The 23,055-nt window shown below is 34.3% G+C and overlaps 2 protein-coding genes across 4 annotated transcripts in view; one reads left to right on the top strand and one right to left on the bottom strand.

Moving 5' to 3' along the window:
* Positions 1-11,350, bottom strand: part of mfsd2aa (MFSD2 lysolipid transporter A, lysophospholipid a) — a 62,479-nt gene extending 51,129 nt beyond the window's left edge. Inside the window, exons 1-3 of one of the 2 annotated variants that reach the window (XM_073919531.1) lie at positions 11,298-11,350; positions 11,003-11,149; positions 9,627-9,710 (exon numbers count right to left, since the gene is read on the bottom strand). In XM_073919531.1, the coding sequence (XP_073775632.1) occupies positions 9,627-9,710; positions 11,003-11,062 (144 nt within the window). In that variant the 5' untranslated portion in view covers positions 11,063-11,149; positions 11,298-11,350. Of the gene's footprint in view, positions 1-9,626; positions 9,711-11,002; positions 11,239-11,297 lie in introns of those variants that run through there. The other variant, XM_005156993.6, reaches the window with a different exon arrangement.
* A 39-nt stretch (positions 11,351-11,389) lies between these two features.
* On the top strand, positions 11,390-23,055 carry tacc3 (transforming, acidic coiled-coil containing protein 3). 2 transcript variants are annotated; one of them, NM_212581.1, is given in 17 exon segments: positions 11,390-11,564; positions 12,177-12,294; positions 12,755-12,920; positions 13,299-13,426; positions 13,996-15,285; positions 16,015-16,081; positions 16,161-16,338; positions 16,431-16,492; positions 17,234-17,367; positions 17,526-17,607; positions 18,779-18,928; positions 19,010-19,077; positions 19,984-20,027; positions 20,124-20,284; positions 20,364-20,470; positions 20,585-20,705; positions 22,894-23,055. In NM_212581.1, coding segments are annotated over 15 exon segments (2,829 nt in total). In that variant the 5' UTR covers positions 11,390-11,564; positions 12,177-12,294; position 12,755; the 3' UTR covers positions 22,966-23,055.

Raw genomic sequence — 23,055 nt, 5'->3', positions numbered from 1 at the left:
CATCCATCCGATAACCAGCCATCCATCTTCATAAAATCAGGGAACGATAACAATTACCTTTACTCATGATCATAACAGCAATTTATCCCTTTACAACATTATCTTCCATTCATATAAAAGCTATTTACAGAAGGGTGAGCAGACTTAATATTTATAAATGGACATGAAACTTATAAGCTTTTATAACGAATGCATTAGGTTGAAGATAAGTTATCAATTAATTTCAACCAAAAGCCAACAAATATATATTTTTGATCATGCAATTAATATAATAAATATACTTTTGACAATGTTAAACTTGTCATATAAAAAAATAGAAATATTTTATTGAAAATAGTGTTTACAACTGGAGTTTTTTTTTTTTTTTTGTGTTGACACTAAAGAATGTCACTAAGAAATAATCATTAGTGTTTAGCCCTGCAAATGTCTAAATTTCCTTTCATAGTGCTCCTAAAACAGTCCTAAGAAGTCTCCAATTTCAACTTTCTGCTTTTAATATTTATTAACAAAAATAAGACTACGGTTTTGGAACTATAGAACATTGCAATATTTTATTCTCCCGATTATATTGCAATATAAATGCAATTTCCCCAGATTAATATCTGTATTGGAAAAGAACTGATAATTTTAGATTAATTCAGATGATTCTGATGGGGAGTGCATCAGTATAATATTTAATAAACACGTAAATATCGCTCTTAAATTTTTTATTACTTTCCCTCTGTGTGACCCTGCTCTGTCATGTTACATTATTCCTTCAATATGTTGAGCATGAACAACTTAGACACTGAGACAACTGAGCAGCTTGTACCAAAGAAAAATGCATACTTATTTCTTACTGTACAAAAACTTTAATTAATCATAATCAGGTTAAAATGTTCAATTAATCGAGATTTTGATTTAATGCCCCATCGCCCAGCCCTTCTATAAATACAATAAAGAAAAAACACCACAGAAACAGTTTTTCAATTGCTTTCGGAGTCTAACAGTATTCAGGTACATTCATTTATTTTCTTGTCGGCTTAGTCCCTTTATTAATCAGGGGTCGTCACAGCGGAATGAACCGCCAACTTATTCAGCACATTTTTACACAGCGGATGCCCTTCCTGCCGCAACCCATCTCTGAGAATCATACACATCCACATCCACACACACACTCATACACTACAGACAATTTAGCCTACTCAATTCACCTTCAATTCGCCAAGGATCGAACCAGTGACCCAGCGACCTTCTTTATTCAGGTACAGTCATTTATTAATAATCATTGAGTGACACTTTTTGTTATTGGAGTTACAAACTGTGCAATTTTTGAATGCTTTTAAAATCACAATCACATGCCTCAAACACATACAATTGCGAACGATCACATTGCGATATTAAAGCTGAAACGATATATTGTGCAGCTAAGGCTGGGCAAAATGGCAAAAATACAACTGTGATAGTTCTTTTTCATATTAAACAATATATATATATATATATATATATATATATATATATATATATATATATATATATATATATATATATATATATATATACATATATACTGATATAAGTTGTTAATGCTTCCATTTTTAAAAGAGTATCCCAACAATGAAGCCACAAAGATCAGATGCTTTATTAAATAACATTACTTTAAATAAAGAATTGTTTATTAACAAGCATAATTTACACATTACTATTTGTTTTGGAGAATCTGATTTTCTGTATTATACTTATAATATTCAATATAAAATATAGACCATTTTGAGGGATGTAAACAAAAACAATGGTCCCAGCGTATTTCCTGTTTCACATTTTTTATTTTTATAGCTTCGGAGAATCTAAAAAGAGCCACATATGTATAGATAATGTTATGAGAGCTGTTTTAACATTGAGTTAAGATTTAATTGCCTCTTGTTTACAGTTATGAAATAGTTTGATAACAAGCAGGAAATGTTCATGTGCCATGACATCACCACATTAAAATAGTCTATAATATTCTGAAAAACTAACTGTAACTGACAGCATCCAAACAGTACACAGACAAAAATACACTTTAATATGCATTTTCTAAAAATAAACAAGTAAAAAAGCATTTAATATAAATATTTTACATAACTAAAAATGGTAAATACAGTCATAATGAAAGTAAACAACAGTTTAACAGCAAATACTGCTGGCGGGAAAGTGAATCGAGCTCGCTAAACAATACTGGGTGACGTAACATATCTCTAATGTCAACACAATTACAGATTCCTGTTGTTGCATATGTCTGCTGTGTGATAATAATGATGCAGCCGATTAGATCTGGCATACTCTAAAGTTAATTTTTAAAGTTGATTTTTTGGTTGACACCTCTATTCCTAATTTTTTAAATGTTCAAGGCTAAAGTAAAAAATCAGTTATTCAGATCCACTACTGGAAGAGGAAGTAGTCTGGATATCTGCTGAAAAACAGGTAGTTCAGAAATCACCTTTACCCCCATTATCCTGAACAACAGGTTAAACAGTGACAGTGAAGGTGTGAAAGCTGACTTGCATGTATGGGAGTGTTGTTCTGCTTACAACTTGAATATAAAATAAATGGGTCAGGGATTATTCGCTACTTTGTAGCTACTTGTAGAATGTAGTTGGGTCTTTCATTTTTTCATAAGCAGCAGAAGTGGGAGATGTGTATTGTGGGAGTTGCAGGAAGTTAAAAGAGGAAGTGATGCAAGCATGCTCAGCGCCTTTTCCTGTAATTCTGAATTTGTTCCCCACACTGGAAAAGGATTCGTTTAGTCTGTAAGATTTTATCTGATTGTCTGACAAAAAGTTTGGTATTTTATTTCTTTATTCATTCATTCATTTATTAATTTATTTTCTTTTCGGCTTAGTCTCTTTATTAATCTAGGGTCACCACAGCTGAATGAACCCCCAACTTATCCAGCATATGTTTTATGTAGCGGATGCCCTTCCAGCTGCAACCCATTACTAGAAAACATCCATACACACTCATTCACACACATACACTACGGACAATTTAAGCTACCCAATTCACCTGCAAATCTTTGGACTTGTGGGGGAAACCCGAGCACCCAGAGGAAACTTACACGAACCCGGGGAGAACATGCAAACTCCACACAGAAACGCCAACTGACCCAGCCGAGGCTAAAACCAGCGACTTTTTTGCTGTGAGGCGAACGTGCTACCCAATGCGCCACCGTGCAGCCCTTATTTATTTATTTATTTTTTTGTGGAAAAGAAACATTGAATGATTTCTTATGAAAGAAAAAACAAAAAGGCCAACATGTCAGCATATGAAGGGCTTAATCATTCAAAACTTTGTGGCGGTTCGTTCAACTAGTTTTGTTTTATTTATTTATTTATATTTCTTTTACGGAATTTTTAATTTTGCTAATAACATTTTAGATTTTACAACAACCCTCACACCAAATCCCTCATCCCCAAATAAAACAATCAACATCTGGAAAAAAATTTAAATAAAAGTAATAAATAAAATAAAATAAATACAAATGCAGAAAATAACAAACCATATACATCCATACATATATACCTTCTTGATCCACATCAAAGGTTTTAGGGATTTTTTGAAAGATAAAGGGCTTTTATTTATCTGAGTCACAGTAAAACTATTAAAATGTAGCAAAATGTTAGAAATAATACTGCTTTTTGAAGTTTGGATTACAAGTATTGAGTAAAGTAACGCATTACTTTTTTAAAATTAAGAGTTGATATTTGACTTAATTGCCACAGCCATATCACCCTGCAGCCCAAGACCGGTTACTCACTGAAGCTAAGCAGGGCTGAGCCTGGTCAATACCTGGATGGGAGACCACATGGGAAAACTAGGTTGCTGTTGGAAGTGGTGTTAGTGAGGCCAGCAGGGGGCGCTCAACCTGCGGTCTGTGTGAGCCCTAATGCCCCAGTAAAAGTGAAGGGGACACTATACTGTCAGTGGGCACCGTCTTTCGGATGAGACATTAAACCGAGGTCCTGACTCTCTGTGGTCATTAAAAAAAAAAATCCCATCGCACTTCTCGTAAAGAGCAGGGGTGTAACCCCGGTGTTCTGGCCAAAAAGTCCCTAAATCATGGCCTCCCAATCATCCCTATCCATTGAATTGGCTATATCACTGTCTCTCGACTCCTCCATTAGCTGGTGTGTAGTGAGTGCACTGGTGCTGTTGTTCTGTGGCTGCCGTAGCATCATTCAAGTTGATGCTGCACACTGGTGGTGGTGTAGAGAGACCCCCCCCCCCCATGATGTAAAGCACTTTGGGTGTATGGCCATACATAATAAATGCGCTATATAAATACATATTACATTAACATTTACGATTGTTAAAAAATGCATTGTGAGTTACTTTTTAGTTTAGTTAATTTGCTTTTAAAAAACAAACTGCTGAATTAAAATTAGTCACAATGAATCCTGCACGTAACAAGAGAATGCAGGAAGAGGCAGAAAAAAAGATGGCAGAGCGAGCCTTACATTTCTGTGATGGAAATATTTTCTTTATTTTGAACACATGGAAGAAAAGAAAAAGAGGATTAACTGAATGGACAGAGAGTTTACTTTTTAAAACAACAAAAAGTTCAAAAGTAGCAAACACATTGCCTTAAACCTTCATTAATCTGTATACATGGTACGTAGAGCTCTGGGGTTTGCAAAAGTAATGCAAAAATAACTCAAAATAATGTAACACATTACTTATTATTAAAAATACGATGCAACTAGTTTCTTCTTTGGGGAGTAACTCAATATTGTAATGCATTACTTTCTAAAGTAACTCTTCCCAACACTGATGGTCATTAGAGCATTTTATTCATACAGAGTATACAGGAATCAGAGAGTGAAATTCTATACCTTTTAAGACTCTTTCCATAAATTTTAAGACCTGGCGAGATTTAAACTTACAGTATATTTATTAAATATTAATGTAAGAAACTAATCCTAAACTAAAACATTATTCATATACTAATAAAAAATCTATTAAATTAGCTAATTCAGCAGGTTGGCGTCTATAGAACTGCAGAAATAATGGTGTTGGCTTGGTTACTGCAGTAAACAAAGCAGCATAATGTCAAATCTAGTTTGATTCCATTGATTTATTAAACTACACAGCATGATGATATTCGCAGATTTAATTCAAGCGAACTTTAGCATTCAACCATACATTGCATAATCATAAATTATGTAAAATTTAATACCTTGCAAAATAGCATTTAAGACTTTTTAATACTTTTTAAGACCCCGCAAACACCCTGTTATACCATAAAGTGATGTTATTTAGACGTTTATATTTTTAACATAATACACACGTTAACCGCTGAACAGTCACTTTGCAGATATTTTGACCAAAGCACATGAACTGTAAATGTCATTAATACTTTTTGTGTAATATTCAATGATGAACTTCACTTTGTTTTTTACATTATAAAGAAATAATCGAGTATTATTGAAGTAAAAAATATGAAACTTCCCTGTTACTGAGCTCTGTACATTCCCACTCTTAAACAGTTGTAACTGTATCTACCAGACATTTTTGTATAGCGCTGCTATTATTGGACTCTGGTGGGTTTATTTTCCGTCAGTGCTAAGCAGGTCACATCACACCCTTTACACAAAGTCTATTACATAAGAATCCACACATAAACAGCCTCTCTCTGTCTCTCTCTTTCTCCAGTCTCACACCGGCACCATCCATCTCTGCCAACCAATGACCCAGATTCCAGTCCCACAGAATCACAGGAAGCTAGACAAGAGCCAAACAGCAGTGACCCACTGATCCTAATGAAGCTAATCCACACGAACCGACACACAAACACACACACACACACACACACGCACACACGCTTATTTCACTGGTACTTCCTAAACCCTGTTTGTGCTTCTTTGTCATCAGCCTCTTTCGTTTCTTCTTTTCTCAGATATTTGTGTAACAGCAGGCAGTGTTTACATGTCTCTCGCACTCTGTCTCTCACCTCACTGTTTGTGGATGTGATGGTGTTTTGGAGTGTGGCAAATAAAGTTAATTGCACTTTAAAAAACTGTCTGTGCAAACTTTTCTTCTTTTACAAAACAACTGCTTTTATTTACAGAGATTTTAAGTAGCCTTAAAGAGATAGTTTTCCCTAAAAGTGAAAATGTACTCACTTTTGACACACTATTTTAGTGTTTGGAACCCTCAAGTGGTATAAGTGATTTATATGAAACCCAAAAAGTTAAGTTAACCAATTGCAACAAACTATTTAAGTTCCAAAACGAATCCTAATAAGTACTGTGAACTTAATCCATTTGAGTAAACGAAGCAAAACGTAGCAATTTGAGCAAAGCAAAAGCCAATAAATGAAGAGAACTTAAACCAACTGAGTACTGTAAAACCCAGTAAGTTAAGGCAACTCAAACAGTTTGTGGAAACGGATTGCAACAAACCATTTGAGTTAAAAAACGAATCTATATAAGTACTGTGAACTTACTCCATTTAAGTTGAAGTTTATAAAGTGTTTAACTCATTACCTTCAACACTGAGTTTAAAACTCTTTTCAAATGAGTTGAATTAACTTTCAGTCAATTTTGATTTAACTACCTTTATTTCATTTGATATATATATATATATATATATATATATATATATATATATATATATATATATATATATATATATATATATATATATATATATAACAAATGAAATTGGTGCATTAATTGTTAATACATAATTTTTAATTAAAATGTCAAATTCAGATCTGCCTTCTTTCTGGTATGGTATTTAATGTGGTAAAGTTTTTTATGTTTACATCTTATTTGAGTTTAAATCCAAACTTAAAATCCATGCAAACAAATACTTATAGAGCTCTGCAAAATGTAGTTATGTTAAATTAAGAAACCACATAAAAAGTTAAAACTTGTTGTCTGAAATTAACCTGTAAGGTATCTTATTTTTCATTAGATCTTTATTTTTGTTTTATTTTAAAAACTACTTAAAATGTCTTTTTCAAATAGGAATATTTGATATCATTAAATTTCGTCTAATATTATTTTATAGTCTGATGCCGTATTTCTATGTTATTTTTATATAGAGTGTGGACAATTTTTTATATAAATAAAAAAAAAGTAAAAAAAAATGTTTGAATACGTTTGAATATGTTTTATTATAATACTATACAATGACCTAATTACTGCATCATCCACTTGCACAAAATCACTGGTCCATTATAATAAAAACTGAAAAATAAAAGAAATTAAAAGGCTAAATCAAATGTAGATCCTCCTGCAATGCATTGTCTAATTAACAATGATTAAAACTAAATTGCAGTTTAAAAAAAAAGGATATGCATGCTTTAACTTGATTTAGGCTTTCACTTAAAACTTAAAATTACAGTACTTCTAAGAGGCTTTTACTGTGTTTCAAGTGTTTATGTGTGTCAGTGTGGAAGATTGTAAGCAACAGCTGTTGCATTGTGTGAATGTGCTTTCAGGTGAATGGAGAGAACCTTCCGCTGAAGCTTTATTCCCAGTTGCATCATTTGAATCCGCCCCTTTGTGTTGTGATTGGCTGAAAAGCTTGTATGAGGGGAGGGGTGTCTTACATTAGTGGGGGTCTTTGTCTATTTGGGGTTTTGTCTTTAATGAGATTCATCAGAGAAAAGCTTCAGTTATCACAGCAGCACTACAGTGTCATTGCATTGTCATTTATGCTTTTACAGTTTGCCTGAATGCAGTATTAGATTAAAGGAAAACTATGCAGGCTGGATATATTAGGTGCAAGGGTGCATCATTACTGAATTTGTGATGGCACACCTTAAATCCACATGAAGCAGAAATGTCTGAATATAATACTCGCTTTTTTACAATTTTTTATTATTTTCTAAAGCTCCTAAATGGTGGTTTCACATTTTTTGTGCAACATTTCAGTGATCTTTTAGTTTAATTTTTGCTTTTAATTGTGAGCATGGATGATTTATAAAACATCTGAACATAATATTTGCTTTCTGGGTCAATTTGAAGCATATAAATGTTTGTTCTTAAATTTCCATATGGTGATTTTACATTTCTTTGTTCAACATTTCAGTGATCATTTGGTTTTATAACTATTTTTTACATTTAATTAGGAGCATTAGATGATTTATAAAATATCTGAGAATAATGTTTGCTGTCTGGGTCAATTTGAACCATATTTAATTATTTTCTTAAGCTCCTAAATGTTGGTTTCACGTTTTTTTTTTTTTTTTTTTTTTTTTTTTAGTGCAACATTTCAGTGATCATTTGGTTTCGTAACCATTTTTTGCCTTTAATTGTGAGCATCACTGATTTTCAAAATATCTAAATAAAATGTTTGCTCTCTGGGTCAGTTTGAACCATTTTTTAAACTATTTTCTAAAGCTCTTAAATGGTGGTTTCACATTTTTTGTGCAACCTTTCAGTGATCATTTGGTTTCATTTTTGCTTTTAAATGTGAGCATGGATGATTTATAAAACATCTAAACATATTATTTGCTTTCTGGGTCAATTTAAAGCATATAAATGTTTGTTCTTAAATTCCCAGATGGTGGTTTTACAATTCTTTGTGCAACATTTCAGTGATCATTTGGTTTTATAATAATTTTTTACATTTAATTATGAGCATTCGATGATTTATAAAATATCTGAATATCTTGCTGTCTGGGTCAATTTGAACCATATTTAATTATTTTCGTAAGCTCATAAATGTTAGTTTCACTTTTTTTGTGCAACATTTCAGTGATCATTTGGTTTCATAACCATTTTTATCTTGTGATTGTGAGCATGGATGATTTATAAAACCTACAGATTTATTTCTAACAAAACAACATGAACATAAATATTGCATTCAAAACATTTACTTTTAGATGAAAGTAAGTGAGATATGGGGGAAGGCCTAAATATATTTTTCTTTTTACACAGATTTAACTATAGATATGTTTACTGGAATTTTCCAATAATGATAATAATAATTTATAATAAATACATTTATACTTATAATACATAAAAGGTCAGTGTGTTCTGTATAATATTTAAATAAATGAATAAAATAGATAATGAGAAAATACTTGCTTTTTTACCATTTATGAGAAAACAGGTCATTATAACATCTATAAAATATCAGATCTTAAATATTGTAAACAAATGAATGAGCAAATACATTAAATAAATTATAAACAATTATTGTTATTACATTTTTATTCTAAACTGTGAAAGCACTACAAAAGATGTGCTCAGATTATTCTCAGACTGAAATACAATATGCAGAAAATGCATATGCAGATTATGTCTTAAAATAAATGAAATCACCTCGTCTGAGGACAGCCGATATCCGTAGCCTGTGTGTTTAATGTATGTGATGTAAGCTGAATGCAGGTCAGTAGTGCGGGGAGAGGGAGTCAATGCACTGACTGACCTCAGCACAAACATGCCTTTGTTATGTAACTCTCTCCTCTCCTCTACCCTGCCCCGCCCATTCTTCAGTGTGCTTTTTTGGTTTAGTCTTTGATTCTTTTATAAATGTTTTTGGCATACTAAATGAACATACAACCGCAATGCATTTCTAATATTTTTATGTATACAAGTCCATAAACATTCGCAAAGGCATATATATGCACGCATTGTTTTGTTTAAGCTTACCATACATGATCCCATAACAGTCTGGCACTCATTGAGGCATTGGATGTGATCCGATGCTGCCCTCTTGCGAAAAAAGGCAAGACACTGCAGGTGAAAAGGGTAAATAATTATTAATAGTTATCGCCATGCTTCCACAGCTGACTGAAAACATTAAGAATTGCAAAAATCATAAAGTTTGTATTACAAGTTTCTACAATGCTATATTTAAGTAGGCATGTATAATTAGTATTGATTATTCTGCATAAATTTCTAGCACAAAAACCTGAACACTGAATGATAATAGGTTCAAAATTTTTGATGCTTTTTTGGCATATTTAGAGTAAAAGGTTTTAACAGAAGGGAATTAAATCACTGCTTGATTCGGAAAATTCAGAATAAAAATCAACAAATTGGGTATAAACCTCTGTAAACATTTTATCTATATATGAATTTTATTACTTTCTATATTTATTAATATCGATAAGAACAAATCTGTATAAATCTGGAGTCCAAAAGTGATTAAAAATCATTCTGAGAAAAATTTGTATTGTAATTGAAATCTATGGAAACACTATAAACTTTTAAACGTGTTTTTTTTACGTTTAAATTTAAAAATTTCTCAAAATTGACAGGTACATCAAATGTATGCTTTTGCTTGCCATGACTGCTGGTAATGATTAAAAAAATGGGTAATTAAAGCTAGGTAAATCATAAAAAAAAGTTATTGTACCCACTATACTTTTTAAAAAGATAATTATGTTCATAATAATGCACAAAAACAGCAATAAACATATATATTTCAAGGCGTTTTACCAAATTCATGGTAAATGGTTTTTACCTTGTGAAAGAAATTTTGAGGATTCTTTTTTAAAATCACCACTTAATTCTAAAAAAATCACTTTTTGTAGAAGAAAATGGAGTATTTGTGATCAAACTAATTATGCATAAGCATGTGCCTCTGCAATCTTTTACCTTTATATTAATATTATTATTTTCTGTATGTATTAGCTTAGAAACTAATAAAACTGTAAAAACTTGCGTCCGTAAATGATGCTGAAGTGATTTTTGCATGACAAAAATATATTGAAATAAATATGCATTGTAATTGAAATCTATACAAACAATTTCTTTACAATACATTTTTTTAAATTCAAAACAACAAGTACATTGTCATTTAAATGACAAGTATATCACATGCATGTATTGCCATGTCTGATGGTAATAATAAAAAATAGTTATTATTAAAGCTTAAAAAAATGCATCAACAACAAAATGATTTAATGTATGCGTTGATTAACAGCAAATATATTATCAAAAACTAAAATTATAAAAGACAATTATGTCCATAACATGCACTGTTATTGCAATATGAAACGAAATTCATATTTAATACATACCCTGTTGCAAAGCTTGTCGTCACGTTCATTGTATGGAGAAAACATACAGTGAAAGTACATTGTGGTTCAAAACATCACTCTTCCCTGATAACTTTCCATTTTCAAGACAACTCAAAACTAAAGTATCATCTTCAGTACAGCGAAACACTGTAAACGAAAACAAAACAGTTATATCTAATATCTAAGCTACAACAACAGCAGTAGTTTACACTGTCAAATCTACACTTGTTTTCAACAAGTAAAAGGGTTAAATGAGGTTATTTATCTTCATAAACCGTCTGCGTCAACGGCTTACCCTATTGGCTGGTTTGGATGTCTGTCAAATGTATATCCTGTACAAAAGCGCAGATTGACGTGCGATGCTATTGGTCGATTCGTATAATCGCCCCGCCTGACGAGAGTTGATTCTTGCATTTAATTGGCTGAGAGTGCGCCGTTTAAATTTGAACCGTTTCAAACGGGGAAAGTTATAAATGCAACAACAACATCTCTATGCTGTGTGTCGAGCTGACTGTCTCTGCGAAGAAAACGGTTTTTATTAGATTTGAGCAGTTTGAATAAGGTACGTATTTTAGAAAACCGCCCCCGAGCCACGTTTATAGGATTGTAAGTTATTAATGCGCGATATGAAACCATAAAGGTAACTTAATCGCTTTGACTTTTTTGCTACGTGAGTGTTGCCAGAACGTCGAACATTCTGATGTAACGTTAACTTAATCCTGTTATTTTAAGATTGCGATAAGTGATTGTTAGCTATCCTTTATGTAACGTTAGAGATTTTTTTTCTGTTATAGTTAAATTTCTAAAGTTCGTATGGAAAGGGCATAAAAATGTAGAATTAACATTAAGTATGACGTTACGTGTAACTTATTGATTTTGAGCACTGTTGGAGATAACGTTAATTTATTTGCATTAAAAACTTTTTTTTAAATAAATAACAAATTCTATATTTATTTATTCATTCATGTATTCAATGTTGTTTTGTCATCCACGTGGGTATGTGAGCTGTTAGGCTAAATTCTGTCTTGCACTCAATTCTCTGGCTGTGCTAAACGTTATGTGGTTTATTTATATTTTTCCACTGAAGTGAGGGATTGATCTGATATCTCACTTTTGTTCAGGTTAAAATGTGATCATTTGATTTATGATAGTGAGCTGTTTATCACCTGTCCAGGTAAGCTGTAGGAGAGAGAAGCTGTCAGAAGTACCTGTCAAATACAAAGCTGACAATCATATTGTCAGGCCTACATAGTTGAGCAGAATCCAGGCAAGAACAGATAAGGCCAGAAGTGGTAATGATTTTGTTTTTTGATTTTGTTTGTCAATCTCTTCCTTGTTCCTACTTATTCTCACAAAAAAATCACAGTATCAGGGGATTGGCATAGTGTTTGATCATGATATATATATATATATATATATATATATATATATATATATATATATATATATATATATATATATATATATATATATATATATTTTTTTTTTTTTCTTTTCTTTTTTTTTTCACTAAAAAGAAGCACTTTGTTCCCTCAGCACAAGGCTAAATTGTCACTGGTTTGGGTTATTAGTCACAGTGGGTTAGTCTGAAAGGAGATGCAACAGATTTGAAGTGTCTCAGGACTAGGGTCTCTGGGTGTTGGGTCAGATGCCCGCCTCCGGGTCTTATCAGCAAAAGCAGCTGTTTATGGTGCCTGCTGGGCGTGACTTTCCAAAACCCATGTTGTCATTTTCTGTGTCTCTGTTTTACAGTATGAGTTCTGACGCGCTGAAGGAGAATCAGGGAGCTGTACGGATGAACAGCAATTCTGAATTCGCTTGTGACATTTTCATGTTGGATCAGCCGACTGGCAGACCCTCGATTTTGCGGCAGTCGCAGGCTGACAACATTAACAGGACTGCTCCTAGAGCAGCAAAGGTGGGCTTGACAAATTTCCATGCAGTATTTTTTCTGTACTGTATAATGTGTAATAAAATCACTGGTTATAAACCAAGTGTTTTCCATTTTAAAAAGTAACTTGTTCCTTTGACTGTAAATTTACCTTTTCTATAGACACTTTCTTTAGTGTCATATGAGCACATCTGAGTGACTTTTCAAGAAACAAAAACACTTATGAATGGCAGGTCGATTTTGTTGAAGCCATGCTACATTTTATTTTGGATTCTTTAATATTCACAAATGCAGTATTTATTTGTACTATTATAAATTTTATTTTGCATGTAATAATTGAACCCTTTCTTGGCCTTGTACTACAGCTTAGACTAACCTGCACGTTACTTAATTTCTCTTATATAGGTTTGTTTTCAAACCCCACGGCGAGATCCAGTGACAAAGAAGATCATGTCTCCAAGCCGCACCAGTAGGCCGATCAGCCAGGATGATCACAAAAATGCACTAGAGACTCTCACAGGCCTTTCTGACCAGTGAGTAAATTACCTGCATCTCCAATTGTTCAGGACTGTTGATGACCATTTGTGTATTTGGTGTACCTTTTATTTATATTAATTTCCACCAAAGGCACTTCTTCGAACAGACCCAGAGACTTCTGGTGTAAAATGATGGGTAAAACATAATGATCCTGTTTCCAAATAATATTAACATGGGTTTTCAAAAATTTTGTCTGAAAGCTGTAAACTTGCTTGGGATGTATTCACGGTGAAAGGACATATTTCTTTCAAATCTTTCACAATATAATGATTCAACTTTATAATTGAATCCACATATCATGTTTGACCTGTGGTGCATGCTCAAATAGGATTCCTATTTGACATTACTTTTTCTTCTTGACTATTGTTGATGCCCACATTGCAAAACAATATTTCAGTGCTAAAACAATATTTTGTCAACTTTAATGTACCACTCTAATAGTACAAGGTATTCATAAGAAAACTAGGTTAAAGATTAATTTTTAAAATATTTTTATGTAAGCCTCTTAACCTGTTTTTAATGGACAAATATGCTAACGTGTAAAACCTCCTTTTGTGTTTTTCAGGAGTTCATTGATGAATAACACTCACACCACACCAATTGACATAGAATGTAACAGTGTTGCTTTACCTGATGATGACATGCCTGTTCAGAGCAGAGGGGCCTATTCCTTTGATCTTGACAATATTGATGCCATCAACCCTTTCCAGGGCTCCAATAAAATGGCGAATTCCCCACCTAAATCTTCTGCTTTTACGGAGGCGGCAACATCAGAGCTTGTAGAGTCTAACACAACCATAGCCCCTGTTTCTGCACCCCAGGTAGAGGTAGAGACAGAGGCAGAAGTGACTGACAGTGCATTTGAAGAAGCTGTCCCATCAGTGGAGAATTCCCTTGCAGAATGCTCTGCCAACATCTCATCGACAGAGGGCAACGTAGCCCCTGTTCTTGCACCTCAGGCTGAAGTTCCAGAGGTGACTGAAAGTGCACTTGATGAGACTCTCCCATTTGTGCCATCAGTGGAGAATTCCCTTGCAGAATGCTCGGCCAACCTCTCTTCAGCAGAGGGCACAGTCATCCTCAAGACTGAGAATATTGAAAACAGCACCAATGAAACAGAGGAGACTGAGATCACTGACCCAGTGGCAGAGCCACAGCAGATTCCTGTTTTTGAGGGTCAACCCGAGGCACAGGACTTGCCACTACCTTCTGCAGGATCTTACAAGTTGGATTTTGACAACCTTGAAATGCTCAACCCATTCCAAACTGGTGGGTCAAAGATCCCCAACTCTCCTCCAACCAAAACATCAACAGTTTTTGACCCACCCCTGCTAAGCCACGAACCTGAACAAGAGCTATCAGTCCAGACAGATATCCCAACATCCTCCGATCCATCCATAACACCTCAGGAGAACTCCACTGCCACAGAGAGTTCCTCATCTACAACTGCCCCAAAGGAGAGCCAGATGCTATTAGAGTTTAATTTTGATGATGGAGCTGAAGTTAAACGCAAACCTCCTCCAAAACGCCTTGGGGTCAAAAGACCTGTTGGTGCAAAACCTGTGCCCAAAAAAACAGATGCACCAGTCACAGAGAAAAAAGATGCAGAACCCAAGCAGATGTCTCCTACAAGCCCAGAGGAGACCCAACCTGTGGATATTCCTTCTGCTAAAGGTTCTTACACTTTTGATTTTGAACAATTTGATAACCCAAACTTTAACCCCTTTGGCACAAAGGCTATGATGGGAAACTCACCACCACGTGGGGTCCAGACCAGTCCAGTTTTGAAGAAAGCACAATCTCCTGTTAAGCAACTTGAGACACTTCCTGCGCAGGATGACCAACCTGAGCAACGGTACGTACACCGCATACACAAAACGCTGAACATTTCTTATCTGCACAAGCTAATAATGGCCTGATTCTACTAAATAGCATGGTTTTGAAAGTACGGTTTCATATTTAACTGTAATTCCACCGTCAAAAGTATTAAAGCAGTAAACAATACCATGTTACTTTTTTGGCACTCTTTCCTAGTACCTAGTGCAACAGTACGGTACCGAATGGATTTACAGATGATTATAATATCGAAAATTTAAAAACAAAAAAATACAGCTGAGACGCATGACACCATATTAATATGATACTAGATTGTTTTGATCTTGTTGCAATTAAATTCCAAGAAGCAAAGACCAAATCTGCTGCCTCTATTGTTTGAGTCTGTCCAAAAGGGTGCTGTTTTCTTTGCATGCACGTCTATATTTGAAATTAATTTGAGTTTGCCAAAAGTGCAACAACGACCTGAAAGGCTTTCTTTTTTGGTATTTTGATGGTTGAAATGCAAGCTTGGTCAAGGTGACTCCTACTGAAGAGTACCAGTCCATTCTGCTAAGTGTAAATGAGGCCTAAAGCTCCATATCAGATTCTATTGCTCAAAAGCAGTGTATGTTGCTAGCTACCTCATTTTATTCTAAGGGGATGCATGAACTTATTAATTGCACCCTGAATGCTTTCAAATTCTATTTGTATAAACGCATTTAGCAAATAAGAACGAGCTCCATTGATTTGTATTTTGTCCCCCCTCCAGATCTCCCCAGGTAGTTTCTGAAAGCAAGGAAAATATGGTAGAAGCGAATCTTCCTGAGACTAAAGAGGTAAATATTTTTTAAATGCAACAATTCAAAGTCTTTTTCATCAAAGATTGACATTGTTCAACACTCATTCTTTTACAAGCTGGCAGAAGATGTTGAGTCATCAATGGCTGTATCTCACACTGACAAACCCCAGAATCCAGCGGTGCCGGAACGAGATTTCATGGCAGTACCAGAATCTATTGCAGATATTCAAAATCAGACCTGTGATCTTGGTGTGGCAGCATCAAATGAAGATGAATTTGTGCCTGGTGCTTTGTGTGAGTAAACAAATTTGCAATCTTGTTCAATACATGCTTTCAAATTTTGATTGCAAAATGTATATCATTTTATACATTTTTTTTCTCCTCAGTCATGCCAGGAGGAGATTTTGATGGACAGATTGACTATCTGGAGCAGTTTGGATCGAGCAATGTGAGCGTTTTTGATTATCAGCCTTTCTATAGAGTTTGAGTTTATTTTGCTAAATACAGTAGCAGCAGACTACTGATTTACATGCCTCTTTGCGAGTCGTCAATTTATTATAATTTTTTTCTTCCTCCCCTTAAAGCTCCGTTTTTTTCTTGAGGGTGTTTAATGCAGTGTAATGACTGACAGATTTACAAATGTTACCTTAGCTTAAAAGTGTGTCATTAGATCAGTACTAAGGATGAGTAGATTTAAGCAGGTAGTATGAGTGTAGTATGTTATATTATTATATATATATTATTATATTATTATTATTATGTAGTATGTAATATTATTATTAGGAAAAGCAGAGTATGTGTTGTTTTTATTTAAATTTTTTTTGGATTTCTATTTATTTTTTGTATTTTTTTATTTACTTTTAAAAAAAAATATTAAACGTTTTACAGCAATTATTCATTATTTTTGTAAATTAATTATTATTTTATTAAAAAAAAAAAAAAAGATTTACTTTTTTAAAAATCACTAAATGTTTCACAGCCATAATCCACTTGTAACCCAACCTGAATGTAAAAAAGTTTTGTTTTATATTATAAAGCATTACTTCATTTCGACTTTGGCTCATGTTGATAATGTGGTGCTAACTGAGAAATTTGGGTGTCAAATATAACTCTGTATTATCATTCATTTGGTTAAGCAGAATTTGAGTTGTTTGGAGCTTTACAAAAATATATATTTTTTAATGTATAGTTCAAAGAGTCTGCCTTGAGGAAGCAGTCCCTGTATTTGAAGTTTGACCCGCTGTTAAAGGAGAGTCCAAAGAAAAATGGAGGGGAGGGCAGTAATTTTGGATTCTGCATGCCAAGACCCTCTCTTGCCATCAGGTAAGACTTATCAAAAAAAAACCAATCAAAGGAACATTTGCTTAATACTTTACATTTGAAGGGAATGGTCTGAATGCAACGGATCAGATTGTCACTGATCTAAACAGAATGCACATGTGGCAACAGAATGCTAATTATTATTTTTTTGTGCATGATAGGATGATGGAGGCTGCAAAGTCTGAAGTGAAGCAGAAGTCTCAATGTGACAGCGTGAAACTGTTGGATGATCTGCCTCCACTAGTAAGGCATCACAAACTATATTATACTTTTTATCTTTCAAATTTAACATTATTAATATTTAGATTGATGTTTGTTTTACAATATTCCTTTAGTTTTCCCATTTCCATATTATAGTACATAATCAAATAATGGCACATATCATAATGTCCCCATGTGGCACCAACATAGTTTGTCTTTTCGGGACATCCCTGTTGTCTCTATGGTACCTTTTTATACAGTTTTGGGTTTTCCACTTTACGAAATCTTCAAGTGCAGTTATTTGTTGTTCTATATGTGCAAATGGATGCCAGCAGTTACAGAATCTTGCTCAAAACCACATGCTCTCTTGGCTTTCAAACTGTTCATCGCTGCCATCTGTGTATGGTTTTTAAAAATTTACCACCGGAAAGAACTGATTTATTTATCATAAATCGAACTGAAAATCATATAAAATGTTTTTAATGTAATTATTTCATTTTAATTGTATTGGTGTTGTTGTTGATGATATGTAATTGCCATAAAATAGCCATATGTTGCTCATAATGTGGCAATGAATACACAAACAAAGTCATCTGTGGAGTGTGGTTCCCATCATAAAATGCAGTGAAAAGTCCCAAATGGTGCAATTAAAGGAGTAAATTTGATTCAGTCCTTTGAGAATTGGTTAATTCTTGCTAACAAAACGGAGGTAGATTTGATTTGTAAGCTTGGTTTCAATTGTAAAGGATTGCTTTCCACCTGACGTCCTCCTCAATACGTGAGGATACTGGAAGTCTAATGACGAGAACTAGAAATCACCCCCACACTTGTGCCATAGCAAAATATAGAAAGTGAAGTCATTTTCAGTGGGAACAGAAGATATGATTAAACCTAATGGTGGCAAGTTTAAAAAAAAAAAAAAAAAAAAGGCTAAATGCACCATTGAATCATTTATAATACTCACTACAATTTTACATTTTAAAACAAGAATCATTTTATGTGGGGGTTTCATGATGTGTACATGTTTGTATTGCTAAAATTTTATTTTACTTCAAATTTAGTTTGTTTAAGGTAATCCCAAAATCTTTAGTTACAGAGTAAAATCTTTGTCAGTGTAAGGTTGTCTCACTACATTGAAACAGGTTTTTTTTTTTTTGGTTAATTTTTTAAAGTCCATACTAAAGCCAATTTTACTGTGTCCATTCATCTCCAGGCTGTGGAAACTGTGGTGCCAGATCCAACTGTTTTAGACCTGCTCGTCCCTGCCTTGAAACCGCCAGTGAGGACTGAGGACTCCATCATAGAGGTTCTGAAGTACAGTCAGAAAGACATGGACGCCGCACTACAGAAAGCAGACAGACAGGTCAGCTCTCAGAGTCTCACACGAGATGTTTGATGCTCATGTCCAACTGCTCTCGCTAACGTTTTGTTTTTCTTTACTTAGTCCGAGGAACGGCAACAAGAGCTGAAGTCTCAGATTGAGAAATTGCAACTAGAGAATCAGCAGATGTTGTAAGTTTCGAGTGCCAACTTTCACATAATTCCAATGAAAAGCTTTAAGGTCTCGTGAAGTGCTCTGAAATGTGCAATTTTTTTATATATATTCGATGTTCGACGTAATCCAAAGACTATAGAATGTTTTGAATGGGGGGAGAAAAAGTGTAGAGGTTAATATGGCGAATGAAGCCCTGCCTTCTAGTAGAAGAGCCAATTAGCAATTGATATAGACTTTACAATTCTTCAGGAAAGGGGCTTGGACCAGATGAGAGTTTCTGCAGATTTTGTGTGAATCAAAACGTTTTAAAAGTCAAACTAAAGAGACAGTTGTTTTGTTTTATAGTTTATCCTAATATGAAATTTGATAGGCTTTGCAAGCAATTTTGGAGAATTTGATGTTTCCCTATTCAAACAGAATGCCCAAGCATACTGCCCGAGAGGTGTTTTAAAGATAGCCGTAGAGTGAAATGACTTGCCTAAAAGGGACTTTACGTAATCTCCATTAAAAAAATGAGTGGAACAGCTCTCTAGGGGAATAGCTCCTCCCCTTTTTCAAAAAGAAACCAATAGCATTTTTATTTTTATTACAGCTCTGCCAGTGAGAGTGGTTGAGCTCAAGCACATCAAATGAAGAGCAAATGAGAAGTGTGTGTGTGTGTCAGATTCTAGTAAGCGTTTAATTGGAAGTATGACGTGAAAAAAGTCTGTGATCCATTTAGACTAAAGTGACCAACTGTAAGGTTTTGGGTGTTTATTATCAGTTTTATAGTTTCTAAACTCGAGTTGTCATTGTTTGGACCACACTAGCTAATAGATAAACTACAACTAACATCTAAAAATTCATTGTAACTTCATGAGACCTTTTAATAAGGTGTTGACCTTTTGAAAAGCACAGCAGTCACACTTTTCTTCTTTTCTCAGGTTTATAATGTCAGAATTTGAGACCACCATCACTCAAATCACCGGTATGAAATATTGTTTTAAGCCTAAATTTTAAAGGCAGACCTTAATCATTTTAAAAGCAGACAGTTGGATATTTAAACATTCTTGTGTGTTTAAAGATGAGCACAAACAGAAAGAAGCATTGGCTAAAATGGAGATGGAGAGAGTTCTTGAAGAAAAAGATCAGCTGGCCAAAGATTTGAATGAGTTGGAGCGATCGTTCTCCTCAGTCGTCAAACGTCTTGACAGATGCAAGGAAGTTATTGAGGGATTTAAAAAGGTTGGTATAGAAACTTACCATCTGTGTTGGTAATTTTTGGTAACCATTTTAGTGAATCATGTTCCCTTCTCCACTGTAGAATGAGGAGACCCTGAAGCAATATGCTAAGAACTGCATGGACAGACTGCAGAAAGAGGAAAAGCGTTATCAAGCTCTTAAAGCCCACGCTGAGGAGAAACTAGAACAGTATGTGCTCTGTCATGTCTCAAATGTTGCCTTACAAACTTAAAAATACAACAAATAATGAAGATTGGTTACATATGATTGGATATATCCCTAATGGTGCTGTTGTTGTTTCAGAGCAAATAAAGCCATAGCCGAGGTCCGCACTAAACAAGGTGCAGAGGTGGCGGCGCTACAGGTACAGCTCAAGAGAGAGCAGCTGAAGGTTCAGTCCCTAGAGAAGGATCTGGAACAAAAGGTACATATACAGGCTGTAAACTGTTCAATTTGAATTTGTTCATTGTTTTGAATTATAAGGTTATTGCAAAAGCCCCTTTCACACAGTGATATTGGTAAATATCTAGAAAATTTCCAGAACAATTTTACTGGAAAATTCAAAAAAGCGCAGTTCACACAGGCAAGGATGATGCAGATTATTTCCGGAATAGACCATTCACACATCCATTCCAAAATATCGGTAAATTCTGACATGATTAACCAGAAATGAGCCCTAAACAACTGGGCTTGTATTTGTAAACATTTGACTACATTACAAAAATCTGTGGATGAATCGGTATTGTGAACCACATTGATGAAAGTATAAAGAAACATTTTCGCATGTCAAGATGTTCATAATATGTGTGTGTGCTGGCGCTCACCAGCTGCTTTTACGTGCACACGTGACGAGCAACTGAAAGAAAGCAGAGCTTGAAGGTAAACAAACAACGGCTTAGCATTAGCATCTTATCAATTAATCATTTACACAGCTGGCATTAAGAAGGAACATAAAAATGTTATCTGACTAACATCTAGCAGCTTAATGCATCCAAAAAATAAAAGCCTTTAAATATTTTTCCAAGCCACGCGCATGTGAATGTGTCAGAGTTCTGATTGGCTAAAATCTCACGTCAGTGCATTCTAGACGTGAACATGGTCTTTCCAGGTTTCGTCCTTCTGTGTTCACGCAGCGCAGCATTCTAGCAAATCACCGGTAATGTTACAACTTCTCTTCCCGGAAAATAGCTGAAACTAATTTACCAGTATTTTCAAAAATAGCCTGTTTACACATACAGACCTTTCCAGATCCAGTAATTTACCAGAAAGGTCTCCATGTATGAAAGGGGCTAATGTTTGTCTGGTCCTAATGTGGCAATAAATAAACATGTACAGGCAGACAGTAGGCATGGTCCGATATAAGATTCTGACATTGGTAAAAAAAATAATATTATTATTTTAATAGATAAAAATAGTTTCACAGTATAGTGGTTACTGCTCTAAAATACCATCTTTTTAAATATCTTTGTAAAAATACAAAACTTTATATATTTTTTTTCCCCCCATCGAACACCATTTTTATTTTCAGAAACTTTTATAATATTTTGAAGCAGTAAATGTGTCAGGCTAAATAATTCAAATAATTTGTTGACTTCTGTCTTTTAGTTTCAAAAACACAGATTTCTTTACAATTCAAAACGGCATATTTTGAGATCTTTTCTGCTGGAGATACTGCTGTCCTAAAACTAAAAAAAAAGGTCTTTAATATACCCTAGGAACGGTATAGCAGGACATTTTGGCTGTTTAAAACCTTGACTTTTTTTTCCAAACTGCAGTATACCTTTTAAACCAGGGGTTTCCACACTCTGTCCTGGAGGGCCGGTGTCCTGAAGAGTTTAGCTCCAACCCTAATCAAACACACCTAAATCAGCTAATCAAGCTCTTACTTGACATACTAGAAACTTCCTGGCAGGTGAGTTGAAGCAAGTTGGAGCTAAACTCGGCAGGACACCGGCCTTCCAGGACTGAGTTTGGACACCCCTCCTTTAAACAGTTATCGTCCCATGCCTAGCACACAGGTGAAGTCACTTGTATACCAGGTTCAGGCTACATAATATCAGTCCAATTTTTGTTCTCAGTGATTTGTAAACTACAGTGGGTATCAGGACGCAAGAATTGATTGTTTGATTTTGCATTATGTCAGTGGACTAATTAAAAAATTCAGTGTCTGGAAAGCTTCATGATTCCCCTTCAGGAAGACTAGCGTGTGTGCGTGTTTTTTTTTCTATGACTCTTCTGTAAAAAGCAGATTCAAACATGCCATGATAATGCAATTAAGAAATGGATGGATTTAAGCTTTGGCGGGATCAGTTTCTGATAGCTTTTCTGACAAGACATCAATTTTAAAATAGGCCTCTTTGATAGCCACTGTTTACTCATTTCTATAGATTCAATCATGTGGCAAGCAATTTTTCAACAATAAGCAACATTTAATCTGACTTGCTTTGGTCCATGACAGGACACTTGATAGTTATCAAAATAAGAAATCCTAATCTAGATAGAAGCAGACAAAAATGTGCAGCCTGAGCCTGGCACTACAGTGCTGTTCCAACAGATTTTTAATTACTTGTTGTTTTGAATTTAATTATTTTCTTTCTTTTTTTTTTTTTCAGGCTAAAGAAGTCAAAGATGTCACAGAACTGTGTGATGAGCTGCTGCTTAAAGTGCAAAAGCATGGTTTTTAATGCTTTTCCCTCCTTTTTGTGTTCATTATTTGTGTTTGTTCGTTATTTGTATTTGTTCAAAACAATTTTAATAAAGTATTAAAGTATAAA

Source organism: Danio rerio, chromosome 13, assembly GCF_049306965.1.
Source record: "Danio rerio strain Tuebingen ecotype United States chromosome 13, GRCz12tu, whole genome shotgun sequence".
Taxonomy (NCBI): Eukaryota; Metazoa; Chordata; class Actinopteri; order Cypriniformes; family Danionidae; genus Danio; species Danio rerio.
The sequence above is the reverse complement of the archived record's forward strand: the minus strand, read 5'-3'. Positions and strand labels throughout refer to the sequence as shown.